Source organism: Aptenodytes patagonicus, chromosome 2 (genome assembly GCF_965638725.1).
Source record: "Aptenodytes patagonicus chromosome 2, bAptPat1.pri.cur, whole genome shotgun sequence".
Lineage (NCBI taxonomy): Eukaryota > Metazoa > Chordata > Aves > Sphenisciformes > Spheniscidae > Aptenodytes > Aptenodytes patagonicus.
This window is the reverse complement of record NC_134950.1, coordinates 38,913,013-38,934,102: the sequence shown is the minus strand read 5'-3', so window position 1 is coordinate 38,934,102 and position 21,090 is coordinate 38,913,013. Positions and strand designations below refer to the sequence as shown.

The 21,090-nt window shown below is 35.8% G+C and overlaps 1 protein-coding gene across 11 annotated transcripts in view; it reads left to right on the top strand.

Annotated features, from left to right (window-relative positions):
• Positions 1-21,090, top strand: part of CSPP1 (centrosome and spindle pole associated protein 1) — a 65,739-nt gene that overhangs the window by 4,456 nt on the left and 40,193 nt on the right. For 6 of the 11 annotated variants that reach the window (XM_076329598.1, XM_076329603.1, XM_076329601.1 and 3 more), the window contains exons 2-9: positions 655-758; positions 2,128-2,224; positions 5,981-6,081; positions 6,795-6,818; positions 9,304-9,384; positions 12,492-12,593; positions 16,133-16,578; positions 20,739-20,840. In XM_076329598.1, the coding sequence (XP_076185713.1) occupies positions 657-758; positions 2,128-2,224; positions 5,981-6,081; positions 6,795-6,818; positions 9,304-9,384; positions 12,492-12,593; positions 16,133-16,578; positions 20,739-20,840 (1,055 nt within the window). In that variant the 5' untranslated portion in view covers positions 655-656. The remainder of the gene's footprint in view (positions 1-654; positions 759-2,127; positions 2,225-5,980; positions 6,082-6,794; positions 6,819-9,303; positions 9,385-12,491; positions 12,594-16,132; positions 16,579-20,738; positions 20,841-21,090) is intronic. The other 5 variants (XM_076329605.1, XM_076329599.1, XM_076329606.1 and 2 more) reach the window with 3 other exon arrangements.

Sequence of the window (21,090 nt, the reverse complement as noted above, 5' to 3'; positions counted from 1 at the left end):
ACGCTGTTGGCTCCAACTCCAGAAACACTATGCATGTATTTTGCGTTTTGTGGGGGGGGTTTTGTTGTTGTTTTTTTGCTTTGTTGCTTTTTCTGATTTTTTTTTTTGTTTTGTTTTGAATAAGCTTGATGATTTTTAAGACTTCTTGTGATAGTAAGTTAAGCACAGAATTGATTGTATGATTTGGTCCTTATTTTAGAGTACACGTGTATTTTGCACTTTTTGTACTCTTTTTGTCTAATGATTCCTTTATCCTGTTTATTTTTTTTATGTTGTCTAATATTGATTTTATGATTCACTAACAATAAGCTTGAGATAGTGTGTGGTGAAGGGCCATTGGTAGACTTGCAGTTAAAAAAAAAAACAAACCCAAAATATTTTAACCAAGTTAGAAAAAAAGATTAGAGAAATATGTTCAGTTTTATAATCTGGAATCTTTGAATTTTCTCTCTGGTGAAACATCAGGTAATCTCCTCCATGGATGGGTTTCCTGAGTCAGGTGTTTCATTGACCCAGCAAACATCTTAAGGCTTGTAGTTCTGAGGGAGAAACTTGAATATTACTTAACTACTGTCTTAAGCAACTGTAATTGAGCTTTAAATTTTTGAAGTACTGATGTAGAGGCAATGTTCTATGTTTTTTCTATAACCTTAGAAATGATGGCCGATGATTTAGACAAATTTATCGAAGATCAGAAGGCCAAGTTGGCACAAGATAAGGCAGAACTTGAAAATGATCCACCTTACATGGAAATTAGGGTAAGAGTATTAAATAGTTTTCCTGAATTTAAACACTTCTATTGCTAGGGTCTTGATTTAAGCTTGCTTTTACTGTGCTCTTAAAACTGTATTTGTTGTTAAAGTATATATCAAAGATTTACCTATTCAAAGTAATTTCTAACTTAAATACTTTGTATCGGTATTTATGTAGATTTTTAAAAACCTGTTTGCTGCCAGGCATACCCAGTAACATTTGTATTTTACAAGTGGGAAAACTCTTGTAAATGGTTATCATTGTTCCTTCCCCTCTCCCTAGGGAAGCTGACTAGCAGGGATCTGCTCTCTGCCCGCTCCAGAGCATGGGTGTTGGGATGGGGATGGAAGGTATAAATATCCTCAAAATTTCCGTTATGGAAACTGGGAAATATAAAAGGAAAATTACTTAATCCAATCAATTAAACAAAATCTGTTCTTATCACAATTTTCCTATTAGAAATTTTAGTACCTAATTCTAAAGCTATAAAGATTTTATAATTTGCAGATCACCATTAAGTTGCTTAATAGTGCCAGTACCTGGCAAAAAGCTGTATCTAAATAATTCAAACTAGTTAAGTGTTATGGTAACTAAATAAAGTCCGCAGTAAAAAAAGGAGTTTTGATTTGTCTGTTGTTTGACTTGCAAAGCCCCAAAGAGCTTGAGCCTTTAACAGCAATTATAATATTGAGTTTTCACTCCTTTTTTTGTTTCATCAGAAGGTTATGGGAATTAATCTTTCCCCTTCTCTGGGTAATAGAAGCATTTCTACCTAGTTATAATAATTATCTCCAGAAAGTTTTATTAATTCACTCCAGAAAGTTCTTAGGGAGCTGTGAGGAGTTGGGCTTCCTTTATTTTTGCCTCCTCTGGTCAGAGCAAATTTAAAGAGAAGGAGAATGTTTCCAGCCTATAATTCAATAAAGGCCTAAGCTGTATGGTGAAAGTGTAGTTACAGGGAACAGGTGTGTTAAACTTGCTGTGTAATTCCCTGTAATTCTTTCATAGTTTCAAGCAGGGTGCAGTACGTCAAATCAGCCCCCATAAAAAAAAACAGAGTATGTGTAACCTATGAAACAGTTGTGGATTATGACATGTGGCTTATGACATAAATCACAATATATATTGTCAACATATTTCATGACATGAAATATATTGAATATATTGAAATATATTGAACTAATAATTCCTGTGTGATAGAGGAGAACTACTTTTTTGGTAGTATTTGTAAAATGTATAACTTGCTTAATGTGTTAATCCAGTATCACTTTCAATCTCTATTCTCCAGTGCTAATCATTATGTTAATAATGTTGTTCTTGCATGTGATATTCTTTTACCTTGTGATGCAGCAAAGCGTTGTGTTTTGTTTTCAGAATAAGGAATCAGCGAAGCTTTTTGAGACTAGCAAAATGTTAATCTCCATGGCTAAAGAAAATATACCTCCAAATAGTCAACAGAACTATCTTTCAGGTAGAGGAGTTTTTTTTATATGTCTTCTAGATTTCAGTAGCATTTAATTACCTTTGAGAATTTTTGGAAGGGCTTTTGTAATTTTGTTATAATCTAGTCATTTATTGTACAAGGAAAGAACAAGCACTTAGTTTTGGTTGAAATCTTAAGCAAGTGAAATGGTTAGATTTGTTTTGCTGTGACTATCGGTTTAATTACAATTTTCTTTAAAAATATATATTTTCCTATTTTCTTCTTTTCTCTGTGTTCTTTGTGATTTCTGTTTGAAAATGTGTGATAGTGTTCCTTTCTCCATTTTACTGTTTCTGTAATGTGCCACCTTTCCTTACTTGTCCTACCATCTCCTTTCTGTAGGCACTACTGTTTTTCCTTAGTTACGCTTGCGTAACTCAGGTTTGTCTTGACAGCTTTAGAGCTTTTCTGTGTCCTACTTCTTGTCGATAGGTAACTCTTTTCTTTTATGTGTAGACACTTTGATTTTGTGCCTCATTAATTTTCATACTGTGCTTCCTGTAATTCTGGTGTAATTCTGCAGCTTCCACTGGGAGTAAAAGCTGACCTTTTATTTTAAAGAAGATATGTCAATGGATATTTGATGTTGTTTACATAATACCAATCTAATCTATCTTTTAAATAAGTACTCCTGCTACGCTTAATGTTATGTCCCCTCTATAATTTTAACAGAATTTGTGACCAGAAAAGTACATGTTTTAAATTAAAAAACAGAGCCTGAGCTTGTGAATCTGGGGGCCTGAACTGATCTTAGCTGCATAAATAAAAACATGTTTTTTATAAGGATGTCATATAAGTAGAACTTCCAGCCATCAGCAAGACAAGATCCTCTAAAACCTTTACAGGAAAACTTCACTAAAAATTACCTGAAATGATAATAGAATATTCCTCACTGCAGAAGCCATAATGGATTGTCATGGTTTAACCTCAGTCGGCATCTGAGCACCACACAGCTGCTCGCTCACTCCACACACACACACACACACCCCCCCAGTGGGATGGGGGAGAGAATTGGAAGAGTAGAAGTGAGAAAACTCACGGGTTGAGATAAAAACAGTTTAATAATTGAAATAAAATAATAATAATAATAATAATAAATAATAAATTGTAATGAAAAGGAAAATAACAGAGAAATAAAACCCAAGAAAGACGAGTGATGCAAATGAAAACAGTTGCTCACCACCAACCGACCAATGCCTAGCCTGTACCCGAGCAGCGGCCCCCCACCAACCTCCCCCCTAGTTTTATTGCTGAGCGTGATGTCATATGGCATGGAATATCCCTTTGGTCAGTTGGGGTCAGCTGTCCCGGCTGTGTCCCCTCCCAACTTCTTGTGCACCCCCACCCTACTCGCTGGTGGGGTGGGGTGAGAAGCAGAAAAGGCCTTGACTCTGTGTCAGCACTGCTCAGCAGTATTGAAAACATCCCTGTATTACCAACACTGTTTCCAGCACAAATCCAAAACGTAGCCTCATACTAGCTACTGTGAAGAAAATTAACTCTATCCCGGCCAAAACCAACACATTCTATAATATAATTTGGGTGCTGAACACATTTGGCTATCAGTGGGTGGTTGTTGATATTATTGGCTGGTTCTGCTTTAAAGCAATGTAGTTTCCTTTCGATTAAATTAGACAGGGAGTTGTTCCTTGGTAGTTGCTAAATATGTTCTGTAGTTCTAGCAGTAGTGTTGAGAATCAGGCTGAATGAAGTTATAGTTATTTCTCAACATATTAAATGCATGTAAACATTTATATAAAAATGTGTTTAAGATCTTAACTTTTTTCTAAAAAAAAAAGTTGTCAGTGTGATTGTGTGGGATTAACAGAATGTGAAATGGCAAATACAGAATAAACAAAAGCAGAAAACTAATGAAAAAGGAAGTATGTCTCTTATTCCGACGGAAGAATTCAGACAAATTGTGCACAAAATTGGGATAAATATATGTTAACTGGGGTATTTTTGCCCTGCTAGGCTTTCCTAAAGTAAGTTTTTTGAAATAGGTAGTTTTCAAATATCTCCTAAATCACTATCCATAATTGTTATCTCAGCTTTTCTGGTGCCCAAAAAAAGGTCTTCTGTAATAAAATTAACTTTAAACCCTCTTTTGTTTGAATACTTCACGTATTTGAATCAAAGCACTTGATTCTCACTGATTTTTTTTTCTGTACTGAATTTTACTGGCTTCTGTGAAGTTACTGAATGAATCTTCACTCTGATGTGTTCGTTGCTTTTGATTTTTTTCTTGGTTTCCTATAGTTAATCTAACAATAATTTCATGTGAAAATAAAAGGCAAGAGCAAGTAGCTGAAACAAACCGTTTCCTCTTCTGTATTCTATTCCTCTTTACACTTACCCCTTTTTTGAGGGTTGAAATGGTACATTATTTTTTAACGGAACTCACTTTTTGCCTTATGTGCAAAATTAGGAGAAAAGTAACTTGCAGGTTGGAGGAGAAGCTCCCATGCAGACTTTGGTTAGTAGTTGAACTCTGCAAGCTGTTTCAAAATAGCGTATGACATATTTTATCAGGTATTAGGTCCTCTGGTTCTACAGAACAGCAGGCTGACTCCTGTTTTGGCTCGTGAGGATACATTCTGACTTAGCTGAAACTATCTCAAGGCAAGCCAGCTAAGTGTATTTTTACTAAGTATATTTCAACCTTTTAGCTGTTTCAGTAGCAGAGATTCCCAAGTTAGCAATTTTCAGCATTTATATAATGTAATTTTTACTGTACAGACACCGATTAATGCCCTGAACATTTAAAATACTGGAGTCAAACAAAGTACCATGCAATAAATTGGGACTGATGTAAATCTTGAATATCCCTCTCTTCCTTCTTGCTCCTTGATACTCATTTTACATAGACCACAAGATGTAGAAATGCTTTCAGAGAAACAATAGGAAATTAAAAAAACAAAGAGTTGCAATGTATGTCTCTTGTTGTGTGGTTTTGTGGAATTCACTAGCTCTCTGTGGAGAGTGGTGAAAGTGGCTGCAGAGGCGGGCTTCTAGGGCAGAGGATATTTCTTATAAAGTACTTCAAAATGTACTTTGGGAACAACAAACAACTTGCATAGCATATTTCAAGAGAGCAGGTGTTATGAGACCTGACAGTAATCTTGGAAGAGTACTAAGTGTGTGTTTTGGGTATACTACAATTAAAAACACTGAGGTGGAAAGAAAAAATATTATTATCATATGATCAGATTCCTTCTAGTTGTGTGGAAGCCAACATATTTTTCACATGCTTCGTGCTAAACAAATAGCTTGTTGCTTTCTAGTTGCAAAGTATGTTTTCTATTGTGTAATAAGCACAGCTTAAAATATCAGAGTAATTTAGAAACTAACATGTCAAAGGAGATTTCCTTTGAAACATACCTTGACAAAAGAAATGCGTACAATATTTAGGTTATTTTATATTATTTGTCAAACTATCCAAATAAATTCAGTTTATGTTGCATTTTTTTTTCTAGTGGGGAGAAAAAGTGCAAGGACGGGAGGAAAACTAACATCCAAAACCCAATCCATTTTTCTGTGCTTTCCACCCAACTACTCATACAGAGAAGGTGGTTTTTATTTACCAATAAACAAAACAGAAGCTGTTTTGTAATTACTGGTTGCATAGTTCATTTTTTTTTATTGCTGATGTCTAATAAAAATCCAGATGTAGCTTTTGCAAGACGTGCTTTGTATTGATACAAAATAGTAGAATAGTAATATTTAATGGCGTTAAACTTTCAGGTGACTATGGCTTGAGTTTACCTCTTGGAGAAGAATATGAACGAAAAAAGCATAAACTCAAAGAGGAACTTCGACAAGACTATAGGCGGTATCTTTCTCAGGTAAAGCTTCTTGTCTGGTTGCCTGAGTTTAGTGAGTCTTTTACAATGACTCTCTGATTTTAATTGAATGAAAATTAATAAAATCTATGGAAAAATCTTTATGCGAAGGCATTCATTATGAGCGATGGCTGATTTGGAAGACTTGAGTAAAAGTAATTTCAAAATGTCACCGCTAGGAAGGGTTATATATTTTAGGCTTCTACAGATCTCATTGCCATTAGACTACATATTACTTAGTACATTTTATGCTGAATACTTTTATTTATTTGTCTCTACTTCTTTCTTAGTTTCTTCTTAAGAATTTAAAATATCATCTGTTACTTCCTTAAGTACTTATGTATGCTATGGTCTGTAATTCAGGTAAGAATATTCCTATAATTAGCGTGACTCCATTTGACAGCTTCTTTTCAATTTTAGAAATAAAAAAACTTTGATGTTCTGCTTAGCATGATTTATTAAATGTCACAGTAAATTTAAAATTTAAATAGTATGTATGAATTGTCATAATCTTCGGAATATTCTTTAACCCTTCTTAGTCAAACAGAAAAAAAAATCGGGAACCAAATAATTTCCTTTGTCTGAAAACGCTAATTATCAGTGTCTTTAGTTCTTAAAATGAAAGAATGGATTGGCTTTAAGAAAAGTCTTTTTTGTTAAGTCAAATATTTTTGAATGAAAGACTTTTTGAATAGTATCTTTTCCCTGACTTTTAGGGTATTTCACAGGCAAAAAGAAAGGTAGGGTGCCTGCAATATCTTTTTTTTTTCTTCAAAAATCAGTTGCTTTTTGCTTTGTTTGAAAGCTTTGTGCTCTGAATTTAAAAAAAAATCATTACTTTTTTTGTACTTTGTGTGTTTGTGCATGCTGTAGTGATTAGTTGTGATTAACAGCATTGTTTGCTTTATGCAAAATGATTGCTTATATTTATTATTTTCCATTAATAAGATTTTAAAACGCTTGTTGATTTCTTTTTTCCTTTGCAATTGCTATTGTTGCTGTCTAATGCTGACTCTACGAAAGTTTTCCTTCTAGTAGACATTTGCTTCAAGGCTTATCAGTTACACAGATGTTATGAGTTCAGATTTTTTTTTTCTTGATATACATACTTTATAAAGCTGGAATAAAATTGTAAACTCTGAAATGTAGTAATATGTCATCAGAACCAGAGTCAGGGCTTTTTTCTTCCCTATCACTGTGAAATCCCATCAGTGGTGCTTAGGAAAGCGGTAAAGCCAGTTATTCAGCACCTAGTGGCCAGAATGCAAGAATGCAAGTATTGTGACGAAAAAGTAATACCAGAGGCACATTTTTGCAAGCTTTGTTCAATTACAGTGATTTTAATTATTTATATCATTATACTGTCATGTATATATAATTTTCAAATTTAACGCTGTCATCCAGGTTGTTCAAATTAAGCAACTTAAGTAAAGGACCGGGAGGTAACATGGTAGAAACACAACCTTCTGGTTTTTCTGGGGCTTTGAATAACATGCCTATGATACAAATTAACTATACAAACATGCACTAGAATTCCTGAATAACAATAGCAATAGCAGAAATAACTGGCTTTAACCTCTAACCAAAATGATGCTTATATGATTGTTGCTTCTTGTTTAATCTTAAACTTCAGATTATTTTCAAAGTTAGAATATTGTGTTAAAACTTAATGTTTCATAATTCTCACCAAAGTACCAAATAATATAATTTTTACATTAACTTCTAGTGTTTTATTCTCAGCTGAACTTCAGTTTTACAAATTTAGGTTTACAAGGGTTGGGTTTTTTTTTAATGTAGTACGTTAGCTATATTAAGCTCATAAGGCCTGAGGAAGAGATAGGATAACAATCTCTAATTTCTTTTCCCCACATAAAGAGATAGTGCAACTTTTAGCAGCTCTCCTAGTGATAATTTTTTGGTTAATAACTTATTTAGTCTCGCTTACATAGAAAATGCAGTTTCCATATCAGCTTCTGATTTTTGGCAAATACCTTCTTAAGATCAGAGGTAATCTCTACAGACGTGTTCAAAGCGTGAAAAAAATCACTTAATAATGAGGATTACAATTTATTTACTTTTTCTAGTAAAAATAACTTAGTTCTCCATATTAATCTAGTTGTCTCGGTGCTTGAATATTTGCATGGTTATTAAATCTCTTAAATCTTTTAATGTGTAGTTGTGAAACATAATTCATAATGATGTGGTTTTGTACTGGAACAGGTAGAGCTCTTACCTGTTGACATGCCTCTAAGCTTTTAAGCTACGTTACGACATAGATAATGGAAGGAAACAATGCTAGTGAAATACCCTATCTAACCCACTCCCCTCGTCAGCCCATGCCACACAAATAGATGATCTTTTTATTAAAGATAATCAGATTTATAAAACATAGGTGATTGACTGAGAATGGCCTGGGGATGCTTTTAGTAAATGAGTGATGTATGAAGAAGCCACTAGACCTGGAAGCTAAGGACCTGTTCCAGCATTGGTGTTTGATTTGAAAGGCTGATACTTTGACTTGCTGTGCAGCCCAGCTCCCAAGCCGCGGCCCAGGGAGCTATACGGAGCAACAACATAGTGTTTTCAATGGAAAGTTCTGTTCTGAAAGTGACTGATGGTCTGTAAGGAATGACAAGATTTGGTGATGGGTCATTATCCTGAAAAGTTTGGGGACTGCTGTTGTAGAAAACAGATAATGTTGAGATACAGAGTGGTGACTGTGCTAGTGTTAGCATGGATTTCATCTGTTAAAATAAGACGTAAACATACGTTTTCTGCAGTTAGAAGAAGCTATTTTTCATCTTAAGTAAGGTAGTGTCTTGGAAAATCCCTCTTACGCTTGTACAGATGCTTGTGCTATGCTACTTGCTTACAGGAGAATTGAGTAATGGTGGGGGTTTTTGAATAAAAATATGTTTTTTTAATATACAGAGACTAACTTATGTAATCTTTGAAATAGCGTAACAGGGAAGAAGTGACAAATGCTTTCAAACTCAAGCTTAAAGCTTGACAAAGCCCTTTACTTTCCGCATTGCTTGACTTCACTTCATTCGTGCGTTCCAAGAACATCCTACATTTTCAAAACACGAAGGTTGTCTTCAGTCTTTATGTCATTAAATTGATCAGATTTATTTCAGAAAATATAATTCCTAGCAGCTATTTAGCAAGTAAGATTTGATATTTTAAAATATATTGAATGATTTTTTTTTTTTTTTTTAAATGTAGAAAAATTATCTGACTACTGGTGAAGTAGATCCATATACTCAGGGATTATCTCTTCCTATTGATGAGCGAAGATCTGCCAAGGTAAATATCTGGAGGAGATTAAGTGGTGTATAACTTGAAAATGAACCTGGATGTTTAAACTGTTGTGGAAAAACTATTTCCACTTAAGTTTTTTTGGTTGGTTGGTTTTTTTTTACGCTGTTTACAAATGAACATTTTTGGAGGTGGTCGTTAGAATAATTTTCAGAAAAGTAAAGTCTTTAAATTTTGTTGTTGTTTTTAAATTTTTAATCCTAAGTTACCTGTACTCTTAATTTTCAGATAATTAGATGTGTAATTCTATACTGATACTAATTTGAGGTTTGCTACTTGTAATTCACACCTGCAGGGCACTTGGTGTGTTCAAAAGCTCTAGTGGTTGTGCTTCGGTTTTGTTCAGCAATAAATATTGATCTAATAACTTTTTTTTTAATAATTATATATATACTTTTCTAATTTATTACTCTTCTTACTGCAGCCTGGGGATAATTTTAAAAATTTTTGCTTGTAGTTGTTTCTACAGTGATACTCTTATCAGTTCCTATCAGAACTAAAGGAAGTATGCTTTCTGCTGTACGCAATTTGTTCTGATGTCTTTGTGTACACTTAACCCACCTGCTTATCCACATGTGATTTTGGTTTTTTTGAACAGATAAAACCAGATCAGCTTTTATATAGATTCCTGGAATTTCATGTATTGCCTGCTGTTAATATAGGAATCTTCCCAATTTCCAGTCTTTCTTTGAAAGTACAGATACTAATGTGTTTTGTGAAAGGAGTACACGTTCTCTCTCTGCGTTTAGCCCCTTTGATCTCCCTGAGGTTTCTTATCAGTTTATGGTCTTGCTTTCATGTGTTGGAGAAAGATACCAGCCGTAACAGTCTTTCTGCTATTGGAGGTTCATGAAGGTTAGAATATGAAGATGCAACATGCATATGTGGATTTTCTTAACCTCTGATCCATTCCTCTGAGGCATAGTATGATCCTGTGAAAGCCTAAATCAGTCTTACAGGGGTCACCTCTCCTCCTGCCCTCACACTGTTGGCCTTATATTCCCAGTTCCTTTCTTGTGTTTGCTTGTAAATTGATCCAGGAAGTTGAATCAGCAGAAACATTGTAATTTAGCAAATATTTTTGCTGACTCAACAAACACCACGGGTTGGTTGTTACAATCAGTCAAACCCCAGAGAGATGCAAGGCAGAAAGAGAAACTGTGTTGCTGCAGGAGGACTGGACTGCTATGCTCTTGGGGGTTTTATTTGGTTTTGTTTTTTTAACCTATGTTGCCTTGGAGTTGCATTGTTGCTCTGTGTTTGGGACTACTCTGTTGCTGTAATCTGGTGCAAGACTTTTGCTATGGAATGTGTTGGGTCTTTCCCTTGCTGTGCTTATGCTTTCTGCCTCTCTTGTGCTGGCAATAATGTTTGGCCATGTGAGGAGCCAGGTGAGAGCTCAAATAAGTGAAAATTGCTGTTACGAAAAAAACCCAAACTCCAAATTATACTAGTGTAAAAAAAAAAGGGGGGGGGGGGGAGGCAGCAAGAATGAAATGCCGAGGAAGGGGAAAGGACTCCTCAGTGGCAGCATGCATTTGTGCTGACTGTTAGCTTCAAGTTCTCGTGAACTTTGTGTTAACCCTTGCGAGTATGTGTGCTGAAACAGTGAAAGATAAAGTATCTTTGATTAATTCTGTGGAAATTAAAGACTTACCTGAACTGGGAACATGTCTGATCATTGATGGTTTTATATCATAGCAGCTCAACATTCATTGAGATTTTCTGTACAAGAGCGTTGTATCGTTTTTACTCATTTATTTATTGCTATTGCAGAACCTAAAAGCTGCCACAAGATGTCACACTGTGCCCTGCTAAACGGTTAGCCTCTGGGCAGCTAATGATTAGAGGTTAATATTTGCATTTTGGTAAAATACGCAGTCACACAGCATATTGAATTTTCTGCTGAGTGTTTTGCCACCTGTTAAAGACAATGCTAGTTTCTCAGCTTTGGAAAATACCCCTCAGGCAGCTTTCATAGCTGCCTGCAGGTTTTATATTGTCACTGTCAGAAAACGTATAGACACAAATTTTGGAAAAAAAAACAAAAACAAAACCAGTTTTGGGGAGCATTGGTCTCATTTGCAAAACTATTACTAAGCTGGTATTTCCATGGTGATTGAAGTATAAATTATTTTTGTTTGAAATTTGTTCATGGGAAAGTAAATTTATATAAAATGTTCAGATTTTTTTAATACCTTTTGCTTTTTAATTGGAAAATACTGCAGTGGAGAAGGGCATGATTTGTAATACTGTAATATAATTCTCTTTATCATTTATATGATGGTTGGAATGAGGCAGTAAAAGAGATGCCCCATGCTCTAAATGTAAGGTACTAATATCAGGAAATAATGCAAATTAGAGTTTGCTTTACCTGGAGACTTTTGTATTTCATATTATATTATTAGGCTATTGATGTACAATTCCTGTACATTTTTAGACCTGAGCAAGCTGGTTATAAATGTTGTCACCTTGCAAAAGCAGCTAGGACAAGGTGGATAGATCATGTTTTTCTTAGTTTTTCTTGCATTCTTTGCGCTTTTGACTCTTTTTGCAATCAGCTTAACTCCTCATTTGAATTTGACGGTTCAAGCTATATCCTAAGCTATAATTGACACATCTTGTCTATACATGTATTTGTTGTCCTGTTTTAATTATGAGTGGGGCAAGTCACAACTAACCTTAACACTAAAATATCGTATGTTTAAAAATAATCTGTAAATACATTCAGATTGGAAATTAGAAGATGATTTCTAATTGTCAAAGGAGTGAGGCTTTGGAACAATTTTGGAATAGATTTAGCAGGAGGAAACCTAACTGATTTTAAGGTGGAACTTGATATACAGTAGTGTTACTGGGGACTAGACTTCATGCCCAAGAAGCTGACTTCTACTTACAGGTTTCAGATTAAGAGAAAGTACTATGTTCAAGAATGAACAAAAACCTCAAAGCAATTCAAGCCCTATTTGTACATCACAAAGAAGGGGGAGGGCAAACACACAGCTCGCATGTATTCATTTAATACTGCAGTTCTATGAAGTTAAAAGCTACTAAAAAATGCAAAATTATGATGCCCTTTTCAATGCCTGTTTTAGGAGAAACTACGGCTTGAAAGAAACAAGGAGTACAATCAATATCTCAGGGATAAAGAAGAATGGAATGAAAGGCTAAGGAAATTAGGGAAGAAAACCACAGAGGTAATACAGTTTTACTGAAGCTGATACAAAGAACAACATAAATGATCTTGTCAACTGTTTTATCATTGACTAAGACATACAAAGTAAGACAAAAATAAGCAAAGAGTGTTGTTCAATTAAGCCACAGTTTTATTAATACATCTAGCAAGTCCTGGTTACAAGTCATACAGTACAGTTCTTGATTCCTACTTCAGTCATGTCTATCTGGTAGAAGGATGCTTTCATTCTTCTGTGTGTCTGAAGCAAGTCCCTGGATTGTTCTTGGTGATAAAAGTGGTGGCCGAAAAAGCTGTGTCTTTGGACAAAATGTTGAGCTCCACACAGTGTTCCTTAGCTTTTATTTGTAGCTGCTTTTTCCTCAGTCTGTGTCCAGTTCATGAGAAAGCAAGGCAAGTGCAGGCAGCTGTCTAGTATATGGTGCTGTGCATTTGTGAATCAAAAAAAAATCTTTACTACTGAAAGCGAGCTAGACACATGCATAATTGAACTCAGAGTCTGAGCTGAGCCCTTTGATTTGTATGGCAGTAGGCAGCTAAGCACCACGCAGCTGCTTGCTCACTCCCCGCTCCCCCCACAGTGGGATGGGTGAGAGAATCAGAAGAGTAAAAGTGAGAAAACTTGTGGGTTGAGCTAAAGACAGTTTAATAGGTAAAGCAAAAGCTGCACACACAAGCAAAGCAAAATCAGGAAGATTCATTCACTACTTCCCACTGGCAGGCAGGTGTTCAGCCATCTCCAGGAAAGCAGGGCTCCATCATGTGTAGTGATGGCTTAGGAAGACAAATGCCATAACCCCTTCCTTCTTCTTCCCCCAGCTTTTCTTGCTGAGCATGATGTCGTATGGTATGGAATATCCCTTTGGTCAGTTGGGATCAGCTGTCCCAGCTGTGTCCCCTCCCAGCTTCTCGTGCACCCCCAGCCTACTCGCTGGTGAGGCAGCATGAAAAGCAGAAAAGCCCTTGATGCTGTGTTAGCACTGTTCAGCAGTAACTAAAATATGCCTGTGTTATCAGTGCCGTTTTCATTACAAATCCAAAACATAGCCCCATACTAGCTACTATGAAGAAATTTAACTCTATCCCAGCCAAAACCAGTACAACAGTCAACAGGGGATTTTTAGGTCTAATTAGCATTGTTGAGACCCTTTGTTTTAGTAATCTAGAAGCAATATATTGATCTGAGAAAGCCTCTGTACTGCTTGTTAATTGTAAAATCTTGGGTGGAATGGGTAAATTTTTTTTTTTAAATATTGTTGCCTTAGTTTAGTGATGGACTGCAATAATTTGGAACTCTCATCTAATGCAGGTTTGATTTAAGAAGGCGTTCCACTTCTTTTAATACGGAAATTCTTAAGTGTACAGTAGTGTGAGTGTTAGGTCATTCTATGAAGGGACTTGTATTTGTACTCACAACAGCTGAAAGTTCATTGTCTTTCTTACAGTAGTCGGCAATACCCGTGTATTTATAAGTTCTATCTAGAAGAATGTTTCTTGTCTGTCTCCAGAAAGGTTGTTTTCTTGTGAGAAAGATCTTTTCCTCCAAGTGCATTGGAGTGTCATATAGTTGAAAACCATTTTAATCTGTGAAGACAGCTATAAGGCAGTATGCAGGCATCCTTTAGATGTTGGATATTGGCTTCTTCAAGGGTTGGAGTGCTACACAACAGTGATCCCTAGGAAATACATGGCAAAAATGCAGCTTGTGTTTGTGTAACTGAGTCTATAATTCTCTAAAGATTTTTCTACATGTTTGGGCATTTGTGTTTCCTCAGCTGACTTATCTAATCAAATCTATTTAGGGAGTCAAGGTTTTTTCTTTCTGCTTTGTTTGTCACCTCATTGGACCTTTATGTTATATTTTTATTATTCTTGTGTAGAAACAATTTTGCTGTCATAAAAGAACAAACAGGAAAAAAACCTGGTGAGGATTTGTTCAGGTTCTCCCATCTCTGAGGGATATTTGACTTGGAGTGAGAGTCAAATGAATGGGTCTCATGATTAACACGTGACCTCAAAAGTTTGATCCAACAGTTTAGATAATCATAGGATAAACTTCAGTTGCAAGGAACCTCTGGAAGTTGTGTAGTACAATCTCCTGCTCAGAGCAGGGTTAACTTTACAGTTAGATGAGGTTGGTCGGGCCTTATCTGGTTGAGTTTTGAAAGGATGGAGAATCCACAGTTCCTCTGGGCAACCTGTTCCACTGCTTTAACCGCTTGATCTGAACTTCTTTCCCTCCATATCCCATCGAAATTTCCTTTGCTGCAACTTGTGACCATTGGTTCTTTGAAAACCATGATTCTGGCATCTCTGTAACCGCCTGTTAGGTAGAGACTGCAATTACTAGTTCCTCCTGCCCCCATACATACCTTCTTAACCTTCTTTTTCCAGGCTGAACAAACCCAGCTCTGTCAGCTTCTCCTTTATGAGCTCAAGTGCCTTAACCATCTCAATAGCCATCCTCTGCACTTTCTCCAGTTCGTCAGTATCCATGGGGAGGGGGGGAAACTGGGCATACTACACCAGAACCTGAATACTGAATAAATACTGAGCAGAGGAGAAGGATCACTTCCCTTGACCTGCTGACGACACTCTTGCTAATGCAGCCCAGGGTATGGTTGGTCGTCATCACTGCAAGGGTGCTCTCCTGACTCATGTTCAGCTAGTTGCCCATCACTAACCCAGGCCTTTTTCTGCAAAACTGCTTTCTGGACAGTCAGTGCCCAGCCTGTACTGGTGCATGGCATTATTCTATCTCAGATGCAGAATTTTGCATTTGCGTTTGTTGATCTTCATGAGCTTTTTGTCAGCATATTTCTCCAGTTTGTCAAGACCCTTCTGCGTGGCAGTCATACCCATAGTATATTGATTCCTCTTCCCAGTTTGGTGTCATTTGCATCTTTAATTTATTTTTCATTACATTTTGTAAAGTATGAGTTACTGTTATCTTTATTCCACACATGAAAGATTAGTGCACAGAAATACTACAGGATTTATCCAAAACCATGTTGTTTGCTAGAACTGTGTATTGAACACTGGTCCAGTGTGTCATAGGGTTGTTTTTTATTCACTAAACTATCCCTTCTCATAGTGACATCTCCTGGGGAGCAAAGAAATAGATTAAGAAATGGTCAGGTTAAAAGGTTGTGCTCATAGGTAAGAAGTATTACAGACTTGCCTGAATCTGGATAGAATAAAGATATCCAGTCTCTTGATGAGGTATAAAGTTCAAAGTGTTTTTTGATTCTTTGTACCTCTGAATCTGAAGGTCAAATTGGAGTTCGTAAAAGGCCTGTCCAGGATTGATAGCCATTCTTCTGAAAAACATTAGATAAGAGAAAGAGTGCTTTTTTTTTCCTAAAAAAAAAAAAAAAAAAAATCCCTAGCTTTCAAGCCTTCCTTGAAGTATTTTTCTTGCTCACCTCCTACCTTTTCTCCAGTACCTGTTTAGGGATTGTTTGAAGAAATACAAAACCAAGTTTTTGCTCAATGTGATTTGTTTATATTCAGATCTTTTAATGTTTTTTTTCCATTAAACAGAATGAGATGGACAGGAATAAAAAACCTATTGCTGTTACCAGGCTCCAGCCAGAACTACATACAGAAGTACAGCCCTGTAATAGAGGTGCAGAACCTCCCAAGAAGGATGCCTTTACTTCTACAGAAGGTTATGAAGAGCTGCTAAATAAGAGATGGCTGGAGGAAGACAGTTGTCACAGGTTAGATGATGAGGTTGAATTAAGAAGTCGACTGTTAAATAAAAGACTTGATGAAGAATTGGATGTTCCCAATCGAAGACATCGTGGATTTGCTAGCCAATCTGTAATTCCTATTAGGAAGCATCACAGACTTGATGAGGATCGTGATTTTGGTAGAAGATACTACAGAATGGACTATGATCCTGAGATAAGTGAAGAAATGGACCCTAGATTTAGATGTGAAAGCGCTTATGACAGAAAAACTCCCCGGGTTTTTTATGCTGAAAGGTATTCTTAATTCCACTTTCTCCTTTATTTCTGTAGTGCTTGTTGACAGCCATGATTTGCTCTCATTGAAAATCAGACAAGATTCATATGTGAAAGCAGGATTTTTGTACTTACTTTAAAAAGGAACTTTGCAATAATTTTTAGAAAAAATATTTAAAAATTGGATCAGTACCTAAGACTATGCAACATACATTGGGGAGCATTTTATATATTATGACAAACCAAGGATAATAGAGAAATTACCCCATAAAAAGAAGCCCACGATTCATTTTTATGAAGAGTAGTTTGCCAGAAAACATGTTAGTATTTGAGAGCAAACCCTTGCGCTGGGAACCCAAGATTACATGTATTTTCTTAGTCTGTAATAGTTGTAGCAAGTAAATTTTCAATTCAGATTCCAAAATTGGTTTGACCTTCAATTTTTGGTACATGCCACTACATGTTAGAAATGTAAAAATATATTTTAAAAAAATCCTTTTTTTTTACTGCATGTCTTGCTAAATGGCAGACTTTAAACATACACATAGTTGAACCAAATCCTGATGGTGTTAATAGGTGGTAATCTCAGTAATAACTACACAATTTAAATAAACGTTTAAGAAAACCCAAACCAAACAAAAGAGGGTGTTTTAGATAAATCATTCGGGAGGAAAACTAGTATTATGTACTGTTCATTATTAAATAGTCTTTACTGTGTTAACTGATAAATCAGTTTGGTTACTTTGACATAAATTGTTAATCTTTCCCTTCTAGCTCACTCATTTGAAAGGAGAGGAAAAAACCAAAAAGCACAACCTTCCCAATCATTCAGGGTTTGGCAGTCTGGCCACCTTTGGTTATTCCATTGCAAGAACTGGTTGCTTTCAAAAGCAGATGGGTTGTGGTGTGAAGTAGTACCAAACTTGAAACAGATGTGTTTTATACCGCTAAATTCAAATGAAATAAAGCAGTAAAGTTTCTTGTAAATAAAATTTAAAAAGGTGCTTGAAGAGTGTTCATTTGTTCACTTTACAGATCTTGGGAACATGAGTGTTGTAGATGCCTTTTTTCTTCTTTTTTTTTTTTTCTCCTTTGTGTTAAGCCTGTTGCCAGAATTATTTTACTGCAGTTGCTTCAGTGAAGAAAACAGCACTGTCTTTCCCTTGTTAGGCAAAATAACCACTTTTTTTTTCTAGAATTAACACTTGTAGAAAAAACAGAAGGCAAATTGTACCACTCTCAACAGTGTTAAATATTACGAACGTATTTCGTTGTTAATTGCTGATGGACTGGTTAAATGATCTTTTGAGTCATTGTTTACAGGGATAATTTTCTGGATAGTACTGCAAATTAATAACTGGGAAAAACAAACCCTAAAATGCTCTTCTACTGCAAAAGTGTTTTCTAAATTGAATTAAGTCATGCTTCTTTTCCAGTTTCAAATGCCAATAGAGTTAAAATAACTTCTCTACAAAAATAGCTTTTGATATTCTTTCTCAGCCTTTTTAAAAAAAATCGTAAAGGAATTAAGTAACTATGGAGAAAATGAAATGTCTGGAAGCATTTGGGAGATGCAGACTAAATAAATGGGTTATTTCAGAGTTTCAGATTGTATGTTCAGATGTGCTTCTAAAAGCATGTATTTATTCATACAATGTTTCTGAAAAAGACTAGGAAATGGAAACAGTGGTTAAATAGATAGCAGGAACAAGATTGCCTGTTTTCTGCTGAATGAGATTCAGAGAAAAGAATGCAAAATACAAAAATTGTTCCACCCTGTAGTGTAATATTGGTAGAAATAAGCAAAGGAGGTTTTAGGGTAGGGTCATCTTGTCCTACAGCTTTCCAGAAAGAAAAATATTAGAAGCTTGACTTGGTGTCTAACAAAGATAACCAAAATGTCCATATTTTTGAGACTAACAGCAACGTTAATCCTCCATGTTAATTAACACCCAGAAAGATGAATGTCCTCTTTTTACTAGGTAGCTGTTTGCCACTGTCTAATGCAATGGTTTACTTTGTTTCTCAAAGAGTATTTACAGAATTATGTATGTAAAATATCAGCAAGGATGGTGTTTGAACCAACAGTAGACAGTATCATGTTGAATAGAGGTATACTAGTTCTTAGTTATTCCAGAAAACACTGATGGTGCTTATATAAATGTCTGTGACCAGTATATCACTAGGCAATTCATTGCTTATTTGGAGAGGCCTCTGAAACAGTTTCAGTTCCAGTTTTCTTTTAAAAGAAAGTACAGAAGATAGTCTTATCTTTGTTATTGGCAAACTTGGTGCATCTTCTTAAAAGAAGTTGCTGGACCATCACCTGAATTGCCCGAACTTAAATTTGTACATAAAATTAAGGTTTGGGGTTTTTTTGCTGTGTATTTTCTACTTTGCTGAATTTTTATTGAAAATTACTTTTCATCATTTTTCTTATTAAATGTGCTTTGTAATCTAGTACTTTTTTCCTCCTTCACAAGGAGCTCCACTTAACCTTTTATGAACTATATTCAGTCTCTCTTCAAGAAGGAGAAACACATCTATTAGTTACTGACAGCTCAGCTTCAGAAGAGTTAGCATTTTTTTTTCTACATTTCAGGCAAAGTCAGCTTTTCCATAACACATTTGATTCATGACAGAAACTAAATTCATAAGGAGAAAGATTTTTATTTGCAGTACTACAGTTCTTGTTTTTAAATGGGCTTTATTAGTTTGGAGAGGCAGGTGTTTGTAACAGGACTTTTCAGAAAGGTTTCTGTTTTGACGGAGGCACAAGGACTGTGGCATATTCCAGCAAATAGAAATGGTGACAGGAAAGTGAAAGGAAGTGCAAAATATTTTGGTTCTTATGAGTGGAATGCTTTAGTCCGTCCCCAGCAGCCAGGTCTGTCCTAGAAACAGGATACAACAGCTTCTTGATTGAATTGGGCCAGCAGGTCTGGGCCTGCCATGCTAAGCTTGCTGCTTTTTACAAAAAAGGTTGCCTCTTGAATGCAAAGGTTTGTTTCTTTGCTTCCTCCCTGCATCCTTTTATCTGGCTGAAAGCTATGGACTAGGCTTTCTATTTCCTGACTGTGTTTCAGTCTTATGTGACCAGCCTTGTAAGTAGCAGATTGATCGTTATCAAAAAGATCATCTTGATCATGAAAGAAGATCATGTTATGCCAAGAGGATGGATGTCGTTCTTTCATGTTGTTCTTGTGGGTTGTTAAGATGCCAAATCAATGTTTAATGATCTGCTTGCATCCTTTCGCCTTTGATTATTGGCTTTTATTTAATTTATTTAAATTACAGAGATGGGCAGAGCTGTGGATCTTTTTACATAAAAGAATAAGATGGGGTTTTTCTATGTTTACTTAGTATTTTCTTTTGGTTTGCTTAATAGGAATTCCATGTCTCTGTCCAGCTCTGGAAAATATGTAACTTTGTTAGCATCTATTAGGTACTTTATTTTTCATTGAATACCTATTCTTGCCTTATTTTATCAAGATAACTTGAAGTCCTTATTAAAGAGTAGTTAATTTGCAAGGCAAGAAAAGCGTGTAAATTCAACTACCCCAGATCTTTTCAGGAAAAGCTCCCTTGTGTGCATACAATTTTTGGCATCTTTGGAATTACTTGAAGTTTCAATTATATTACTTCATACGTAGATGATTCAAATTTTAGCTCCTGAATTTTTGTATTCACCATGTTACCTGTCTTTGATGAAAAGTCGCCTCTCTCTTTTAAATGGTATCAGGTGCATAGTGAAGGGTAGGTTGTCATTAAAGAAGCTTTTCATATCTGAATGAACTGTTTTACCAGACTTGCCCAATAGCTGTGTGCCGAAATCTGTTGTAGACTTTGTTGGCTCCTGGGGATTAAGAGCAGCAAGATCTGTTTCAATTAATGCAGTGTGAATGCTGAATGCTCTTCAGCTCTCAAAACTCTTAACCAGGCTCAATAGGTAAAGGTTGCATGAAAGCAGGCTTGGGAATTCAAACTCCAGACAGAGAGCTGCCTTGACAATGCTAGCAAAGTGAATTATTTATAGAAATTTTGTGTGATATTTTCAGAACTGGTTCTGCCGTCCAGTGTGCAATCAGGCTGAGGATCCATTTGCATGAAACTGCTGGACCTTCCGTTTCAGATTGGATGTTTTTAGGCAAGCATAGCTGAATATTTTCTATTTCTTTAAGGCCCTATCTGGACGGAATAGTAAGAGATCAACCTGCAGATTATGAAGACGAATTAAAGGAGAGAGCACGTGTGCAGCAGATCTCAAGAAATGGAAATTCTAGGTGTGGTATACAGTGTATTTTTCTGATAATTGCACTGCAAAATCATGGTGAAAGGAAAATGTTTATTTAAAATCCCTAATATGTATCCTGAAATGGCTGATGGTTTTTCTGCGGCTAGGATAGTAAAACAAGAAAAAGGTGTTTCCTTTGAGAACAGCTGTTGAAGCTTTCATGCCAGTTTTCTTTTTGAAACAATAGATCACCTATTCTCCGATTAAAGACTTCTAATGATTAGAATAACGAGGAATCC